Source organism: Chaetura pelagica, unplaced genomic scaffold (assembly GCF_000747805.2).
Source record: "Chaetura pelagica isolate M959 unplaced genomic scaffold, ChaPel_1.0 scaffold294, whole genome shotgun sequence".
In the NCBI taxonomy this organism is placed as follows: domain Eukaryota; kingdom Metazoa; phylum Chordata; class Aves; order Apodiformes; family Apodidae; genus Chaetura; species Chaetura pelagica.
The window spans coordinates 373,524-382,474 of record NW_009953068.1 but is presented as its reverse complement, the minus strand read 5'-3'; the positions used below and the strand labels follow the sequence as shown (position 1 = coordinate 382,474).

General features: G+C 49.9%; 1 protein-coding gene across 1 annotated transcript in view; it reads left to right on the top strand.

The window, feature by feature from the left end:
* Positions 1-8,909, top strand: part of CORO1C (coronin, actin binding protein, 1C) — a 48,643-nt gene extending 39,734 nt beyond the window's left edge. The window contains exons 4-11 of the mRNA XM_009996817.1: positions 2,434-2,563; positions 3,965-4,146; positions 4,696-4,815; positions 5,399-5,503; positions 6,672-6,817; positions 7,480-7,537; positions 7,629-7,874; positions 8,633-8,909. Coding sequence (XP_009995119.1) covers positions 2,434-2,563; positions 3,965-4,146; positions 4,696-4,815; positions 5,399-5,503; positions 6,672-6,817; positions 7,480-7,537; positions 7,629-7,874; positions 8,633-8,752 — 1,107 coding nt within the window. The 3' untranslated portion in view covers positions 8,753-8,909. The remainder of the gene's footprint in view (positions 1-2,433; positions 2,564-3,964; positions 4,147-4,695; positions 4,816-5,398; positions 5,504-6,671; positions 6,818-7,479; positions 7,538-7,628; positions 7,875-8,632) is intronic.
* The last annotated feature ends 42 nt before the right edge of the window (positions 8,910-8,951 follow it).

Below are 8,951 nucleotides of genomic sequence, written 5' to 3'. Positions count from 1 at the left end.
TGAGTGGGCCAGCTCACTTGGGAGCATTCCCTGACCTTTCACACTCTCAGCTTTTTTGTGCAATACCAAGCAGGATCATTAGGTCAATAGTTTCTGTAATCTGCAGAGGATTACACTGGTCTGCAGCTGCTGTAAACTATAGGGGCTTTCCCTGAAATAAAAAAAAAAATAAATCTGTCATCCAGAGGCTTTTTTAAAAATCCTTTTCATTGGTATTTTGCCTCTAATACCTCCCTTTCCTCTCCCAGCCTCTGCACTCACTGGCTTGAACTTAGTCCTGGAGTTTTCTGGCACACAAGTTACTCTGCTATGAAGTTGTGCTTGCACAGAGGGATCCCTGCACCATTCCTGGCTGAGACAGCACAGAGCAGAAAGGTGGATCTCTGGGACCTGGTGCCTTTGCTCTGATTGCCCCTTGGCAGGGGGCAGGGTGGGCTGCAGGTGTAGAAGCTGCTGCTGTCCCTGTGTGGCTTCTCTGCAGGTCATGCTTGGCCCAGAGGCTCATTCTTCTCCAGGTCTTTTTGAGAATAAATTTGATTTTCCAAGCTTCCCCCAGCAAAAGAGTGAGGCTGAGTGAGCTGGGGCAGTCTGCTTGATTTCTCAGGGGGAGAAGTGCCTGTGTTCATCAAGGCTTGTCATTTTGAAAGGCTCCTTAAGACTCCGGGATAATTAGATGTCTGGCTTCCTGCTGAAGGTCTTGTGTTCTCTTTACAGCTTTCCCACTGGTTTAGGTAATGCCTGTTTACAGTGGTGAGGAGTTTGGAGGTGGTTCATCTGGGAGACCTGCTTACAGTTGTGAGCTGAAGTGCAGGTACCAGTTTTAGCAGAGTGATGCTAAAGTTCCTGTGTCAGCAGACACATTTTAAACTGTTGCTGCTGTCAGGTTGTTCTGAGTGGCAAGGAGAAACCTGCTTCTATCAAAATTGACAGGTTGTAACCCAGTTCTGTTGTGTAATGGGCAGGTGAAATGGTTTGGTGCAGTTCATAAATCATGTGGTGTCTGAGCACAGTCCTCAGGGTGCAGTGGCTGCAAAGCTGGGGTGGAAGTGGAAGTGAACAGAAGGCATGGGGCTGAACACCCAGTTTTTAAAACGTGACTGCTGGTGAAAGCTTGGCCTTATGGCATCTTGTCTGGCCCTGCTGCACCAGGCAGGAGGAGCAAGGGATTTTCAACCCTTGCAAAGAAATTCTCTGCTCAGGTTGGGTGCCCTCCACATGTCATTCCTCCTGGGATGCTGAGGGTGCTGAGAGCTGTGAGGGTGAAAAGTGAAACAACTGCAGGGTTGCTTAGAGGTGAGCTGGGAGGTGCTGAGAATGTTTTGCACCTCGATGGGTTTTGTTTAAGCAGCAGCCATCCCTGTGAGAGGGAGAAACTGGGATTAGCCCAGAAGTCTGTGTCGCCCTCATGCACATCTGCCTGCCTCCCCTCCCAAAATCCACTCCCTGGCATCAGCTGGTGCCAACAGCTTGCTTGGGCATCCTGGGCAGGGTCTGGCCAGCCCTGTTCTCCAACTCCAGAAAAAGCAAACAATAGAAGGCAAAGCAACTGTGCTCTAATGCTGCCATCTATCTCTAGAAGTAGCTATAACTGCTCACTGGTGGGCGTTACTTAATTTTTTTAATGCACTAGATGTAGGTCAAATTCAGTTCAAAGATGCTTGTCCAGTGGTGAATTGCAGGAATAGTTTTGGTAGGGCTGATGCTGCCTTGGGGCACAGGGTGATGGGTTTTGTCCCTTCCTCCCCGGGCCCTGCTGCTTGCAGAAGCTTCCTCCATTGGTGCATAAACCTGCTCTGACTCCACAGCTGGAATTCCAGTGCCTGGGGGTCTGCTCCTCCTCCTGGTGGCACTTTGCTGAAGGTGCTGGCAGCAGGAGGTTGTGTAGCCAAGCAGCAAACAGGCAGTTTGCTGCATTCAGAGATGGTTTGTGCAATGCTGACTTGGGCTCCTTTACCTTTTGCCAGGACCAAATCTGAAAGGAGGCTCTGGGCATCATGTGGGAACTAATTGCCAGCGTTTCCAAAGAAATAAAAAGTTGGCACCAGGGTAGCTGCTGTATCATCCCTCGGAGGCACAAGCACAGTTGGAAAGGGGAGCAGCTTGTTCATGTGGAATGGGAGCTGAGCTGCAAAGCAGATTTTCCTGAGTCTTTCTCATGCAGCACCCGAGGTGGATGGGTCTCTGGACACAGGGATAACAGTGTGTTTGCTGGTTAGGTGCTAGCAGTGTGAGCTGGGAAGGGTGTTACACAGGGACCAGCTGAAGGTTTATTGGTGACTGGGAACAATTCCCTGCCCAATTCCTTCTTCCTGTTTCTACTGAGCAGTGACAGCTCGGGCTCCTACCGTGGCACAGGATGCAGGAAGCAAACCAGTAATGTGCTCTTCAGAGGGGATGACCCTTGGCTAACCATCTTTCCTTTCCCCTTCCCAGGTGTGGCAGATTCCTGAGAACGGACTCACCCTGTCCCTGACAGAGCCAGTGGTGGTGTTAGAAGGGCATTCCAAGAGAGTCGGGATCGTGGCCTGGCACCCGACAGCGCGCAACGTGCTGCTCAGTGCAGGTACAGTGTGTCAGGGCTGGGGGGCCAGCAGGCATCTCTCCCTCCTGTCTGGCTGGCACACCAGGTGTTTTAGAGAAGGGCTTGTTGACTCCTTTTCCTCCTTTCCTCTCCCAGCTTCTTAGGGACAGTGAATCACAGCAGTAATGGCAGTGTCTGGGAACACAGAACACGTGGCTCACAGCTCCCCCTCCTTATCTTGGCCTTTTATTATCTCCAGTTTACAGGGACAAGAACCAGGAAATTGTCTGGAAGAATGAATTACAGTATTTAAATTGTTCCAGACTTTATTTGATCTACAGGTTTCAGATAACTGATAACTATTTACATCTGCACTCTTCTCATCGCTCTTTTCATATACTTGCATAAAGGCCCAACTGTTTCTCCTTTTCACTGATCCCTGCAAGGGATCCTTCCACAAGCTTCCATCTTCAGTGTTTTCCAAATTGTCTCCTTGACTGGTGCAGTCTATTTAAAGAGGTTCTTTTGGCAACTGGAAAACAGTCACATCATTATGGAAGTGAAGTGGGTAAGTCATTATCCATTAGCATGGTCTGAGGCTTCCCCAACATGTCCTTTAGGTTGGAGCCCAGTGAAAGAAGCCAGTCCTTTCAGCTGGGCTGGCAGATGAGCTTTGTGTGTTCTGGGGATGTAAATGCCTTCTGAGGTACCAGGTTAGTTTTGATCTGGTTTCCCGAAAAATGCTTGGAGTTGCAGACTTTGTGACAGTTAATGTAATGAAACTCAGTGTGAGAACACACAAAAGGAGGAGATTTTTCTTAGGTAGCTTCCTCAGACTCCTCTACTCAGGGGCAGCAAGATGTGTGTCCAGGCAGTCCATCCAGGATTACTCCTAAGAAACAGAGAGGAGAAGGGATGCTGTCAGGTCGTTGCAGTCTCCAGGGTTCCTCCTGGTGACAACAGACTGATTTTGGGTGTCCTTTCTGCCCTTTGGGAGTTCAGAGCAATTATCTTTTGCCTGGTTACATGTGTTTCCCCTTACGGAGCCTCAGGAGAAATTGCTCAGTCACACACTGTTCTTTCCTGCCCCTACCTGGTCCTCCAGTCCTGTTCTATATTTTTCTGTCATCTTATCTTGGGCTTTATTCTTGGTCTTGCTGTCTGGTCCTTGACCAAAAACCACCTGCCTGATGGTTGTAGTCCTTGGGAAACTGCTGATCTCAGCTTCTGCTCCCTACTGTTCTTTTCTCCCTTTGTTCTGCTGTTTCTCCTGCTGTCTCTTGCCTGCTTTCCATCCCTGCCATGCTGACTCTTTCTGCCACAAATCTCCCTGACCTGAGGAGGCAGGGACTGGCTGCAGAAAGGTTTATTCCTTCTTCCCTGCTCCATATTCTTTCGTGTTAACACCAGTATTGTGACTTAAGTTGTTCCTCTCTCTTTTAGGTTGTGATAATGCAATCATCATCTGGAATGTGGGAACAGGTGAAGCCCTCATAAACCTGGATGACATGCATGTGGATATGATTTACAATGTGAGCTGGAATCGCAATGGCAGCCTCATCTGTACAGCTTCCAAAGACAAAAAAGTTCGAGTTATTGACCCCAGGAAACAAGAAATTGTTGCTGTAAGTTTGCATGAGAGTTAACAAGAGGATACAGAGAGGGAACCTTCTTGATTGGTGTATATCCCATGTTTGCTCAGATTTTTCAAAGTGAGGAAAAAAATGACAGGAGGGATGGCAGTGGTTGGAGGATTTGGCTGGTTTATTTGGATTAGTGTTTGAACTGGGGTTTTAAGGCTCCCTTGTAAAACCCACATGAGTGTAATTCCACATCTAATCCTTTTGTATAATTACAGCTCCAAAGTTGTGTGTGCAAAGCAGAGATTTAGCAGTCTGCATATGTCTTGTAGCTTGCAAAGAAGTCTTCCTTCAGCCTTGCAAGAGTCTGACAGGCAAAGCTGAGATGAGCCAGGAAGGACCAGTTCTTTTGCAGTTCAGTAGCTGGTGTCTCCCCCCCAGCATCGGGCAGAGATAGCTGGATGTTGCTCCGGGGAGTCAGCATCCTGCCTGGAGGACCAGTCCTACCAGGGATTCTGTGCAGCCAGAAGTGAAGCCACCACCAGGTGGGCTTTTCAGTTCCTTGCCAGGGGCTAATCTGTAAATCTCTTGCAGGAGAAAGAGAAGACCCACGAGGGAGCGCGGCCCATGCGCGCCATTTTCCTGGCGGACGGAAACATCTTCACAACCGGCTTCAGCCGCATGAGCGAACGGCAGCTGGCCCTGTGGAACCCTGTAGGTCCCTGTCCCACCACTGCTTGGTCCTTGTCATGTCCTCTGGCTCACTAACCCAAACCTGCAGTCGCCCACTACATCCATAGTTCATCTATTGAAGCATATTCCCTCTTCCAGCTCCGGGCTGCTCCTGCTCAGGCTTCCTGTGCCAGGCGGTGTTGCTGTGATGGAGGCAGGATGTTCCCTCAGGGAAAGAAGTGAGGTCTCCTGCTCCCCAGGGGCAGTGGTGAAGCTGGCAGCTGCACTTTGAGGATGTACACAGGGAGCCCGTGTGGGGGCTGCTTCATTCTATACCTTGTATGCGCAGAGCAGGACAGCAGCAATCCCAGCACACTGGAACAGGGCCCTTACTAGCATGACTGTCACATCTCTCCCTTTAGGAATTCTGTTTGGTGCTGTTCTATTGCATTTTGTGGTTAAAATGTCCTTGGGGAACAAATGAGCTTGTGAACATTTACAGCATTTGTTACTGTACCACATAGAGCCTTCTTTGCTGCTGCAAAGAACCGTTAATAATTTGGATCCTGCGTTAACATGAGCTTTTTCTTTCCCCATTAACATCACTGTCATTTTTTATTTCCAGAAAAACATGGAGGAGCCAATAGCCCTTCATGAGATGGACACCAGCAATGGGGTCCTGCTGCCATTCTACGACCCAGACACCAACATTATTTACTTGTGTGGCAAGGTAAAGAGAAGCTTTTGGTGAGACTGGGCTTGTCTAGAGGAATCAGTCATCCTGTTCCGTGAATGATGCCTGTGAAATGTTTTCCAAGTGTCTCAGTTGAGAAAGATAGAACCAAAGGTTTGTGCTGCAGCAATGGTCAGGGCTGCAGACAAATCAGGCTGCTCTGAAATGGGTTTGATCCTCACTCTGCAGGGCCATACAGAGAGCCTGTGAAGTCTGACTTGCAGCTGGGTGTTTCTTTCAGATGGATTTGCTTAGGCAAAGCTGCTCTTCATGCAACAAGTCAGATACTGCCATCAAAGCATCCCTTGTTGGTGTTGAGCTGAGTGATTGCCCCTATGTGTGGGAGGAATGTACATTTTAGATGTTATCCTTGTGCTTGGAGTTGATGGAGCATGTAGCAACACTCACTGTAATTTTGTGGGGTTAAATAAGAGAAAATAGAATCATGTGCTCCTTTCTGAAAGCAATTTGTAGGCATTAAGTGCTCTAAAGTATCCACTTCTGAGTGCTGCAGCTTGGGAATTCCTACAAATAGGAGCCAAGGACAAGACAAGATGAACAAGTAATTAGAAAGGAGGATCCATACAAGTACATTCAAGAGTCCCATCTTTGTAAACAGCTAATGAGAAATAACTGATTTTCTGTCTCTGCTTCCTCTTCTGCTGGTTCAGAAATGTTAGTGAAATCAAAAAGAGAAGCTGGTTTATAGCCTTTCTGCCTGCCTGTGGCACTGAGGTTAACTTTTCCACCAGGGGAAATGAGGAAACATGACAGCCTTAGTCTTGAAGCAGGAGCTTGGGTCACTGTGTCACACTGTGTGAGGAACAGCATTTCTCACTTAGAAAAACTGTTCAGCTCCTGTCCTGGGATTACTGGGGAATCTGCTTTGTGGGAGTTCTGCTGATGCCAAATGGGTAACAGGTTTGTGTGCTGGCTGGTAGTGACTGCTGAGAGCAGCCTGAGGGGAGGGACACTCAGCTGGCAAGCAAGGGAGGTTTTAGGCTGAAAAATACCAGCTGTGACCTGTGTTGCTCTGTGGTGGTGTTCCTGGAAGGAAAGGCTGTTGGGATGGGTGGCTGCCCAGCCCAGCAGGGAGCAGGCAAGGGGCCACGGGGAGCACTGCTCTCTGCAGCCCCCCAGAGTCATCCCTCCTGGTGTCCTGCAGGGTGACAGCAGCATCCGCTACTTCGAGATCACGGACGAGTCCCCCTATGTTCACTACCTCAACACCTTCAGCAGCAAGGAGCCACAGAGGGGCATGGGCTTCATGCCCAAGAGGGGCCTGGATGTCAACAAGTGTGAGATTGCCAGGTGAGAACAGAAGCTGGCAGGGCTTCATAGCTGCCTTAGCAACAACCCCCACTTGCCAGCTCAGCCCTTCAGGGCTGCCAGGTCCTGCTGCTGGTGTGGGACCCTCTGTCACACTCAGTGTTTTCTGTGCCATGAAGTGGCGTTTGTGCTGGGCACAACGTAACGTGGTGTGACCCCCACATGTGCTGTGCCTGAGCCTTTTGGAAGTGTTGAGTGGTATCTTGCAGAATAGATTGTCTGCAGGAAATGGAGCATCAGCTGGGGTGCAGCTGTGGTGTCAGCACAGCAGTGATAAACTTTTGGTGCCTAAGGCTGGTATCAGTGTCCAGCTTGTAGATGGCAAGTTGCTTGGAAGCTGGTTTGGGGAATTTAGAGAGTGCCCAGAGTGCAGCCGTGGTTCAGGAAACATGGCAAAGGATGAAAGTACCTCAGGAGAGCAGGTGTGTGTCACTGCAGGGGCCCCTGGCACGCTGCTGGTGGGGAGCATCCTGGATGTTGCCCCTGGTGCTGCTCCTTGGGTTATTAACCAAAGCAGGAGCCCCTGAAAGGGAGCAGGGCCTGCACTTGCCTGGAGAGTGGGAATATTTCAGCAGCAGTGCCTAGGGGCCAGGCTGGGGATGTTGGAGTTTATGGCACTGGCACCTTTTCTTTTCCTTTGAAAGGTTCTTCAAGCTTCACGAGAGGAAGTGTGAGCCCATCATCATGACGGTTCCTCGCAAGGTGAGCACGAGCTCCTGGGTGCGGGGGTTGGAGCCACCTCCTGCCTTCCAGCCCCAAAGCACCTGACCAATCCATCTCTTCTGGCTTGCAGTCGGACCTCTTCCAGGATGACCTGTACCCTGATACGGCTGGCCCAGAAGCTGCTCTGGAAGCAGAGGAGTGGTTTGAGGGGAAGAATGCAGATCCCCTTCTCATCTCCTTGAAGCACGGGTACATTCCAGGCAAGAACAGGGATCTCAAGGTGGTCAAGAAGAACATACTGGACAACAAGCCTGCCGCGAACAAGAAAAGTGATCTCATAAATGCTCCAAAGAAAGCAGCTGATGCCTCAAACTCTGTGAGTAAAATCCACAAGCTTTTAGGGATGGTGGCCCCCAATGTGATACCCAGGGGGCTGCATCTTCAGAAGCAGTTATGGCAAAGCTCAGGCATGTACGATTCCAGTACGCTGGGATTTGGGTGACCTGGACTTGAGGTGGTACCTGAGTTGTGACATTCCAGGTGAGGTTCCTGCAGCTGTGGAAGGCTACAGGGAATTGTGATCCCAAGGAAAGCTTGGCTGGTTGTTCCAGCCACCCACCTGCGTGGATCAGCTTCTGTGCACCTCTCTTTTGTGTAAAACCCAGCGCAGACAGTGGGACAAAAGAACCTCAGATTATGCAGGCCCAGAAGGAGGTGGTACAGCTTCCTAATCGGGAGTTGCAGCTAAGATGTGGTAATAGAGAATCACAGACTGGTTTGGGTTGGAAGGGACCTTAAAGCTCATGTAGATCCAACCACCTGCATGGGCAGGGACACCTCCCACCAGACCAGGCTGCTTCAAGCCCCATCCAACCTGGCCTTGAACTGGAATATAGAGATGTGCAAGTGACAGCTGTCAGTCAGGTAGGTCCATAAATACTTTTAAAGAGTAGATACTGGTCCAGGATGTTCTTGAAGCTGTCACTGGGAATGTCAGTCCATGTCATGAGCATCCCAGGTGCCGGTGCCAGGCAGGCAGAGCTCGCATGAAGCCGTTCAGGGGAGCCCCCAGGCTTGGAAATCCCATGTCCTATCCCCTCTCCTCACCACTTCGTGTCTTGTCTTGTCTTCCAGCAAAATGAAGCCAAATTGGACGAGATTTTGAAAGAGCTGAAATCCATAAAAGACACGATCACCAACCAAGACGAGCGCATTTCCAAGCTGGAGCAGCAGATGGCAAAGATCGCGGACTGAGCGGGCGAGCGGCGCTGGCCCCGCCGGCCCAGGCACATTCCAGTTCCCAGTTTGGCCAGCAGCAGCCTGCAGCATTCCAGTACTGAGCTTTCCTGTTCTCCTGAATTCCACATCAACGAGAGCCTGATGATTAAAAGCCAAGCTTTTTAGTGAAAGATTCCCCCCCCCCCGATGTTTTATTGAATTTATGTTACTGTTT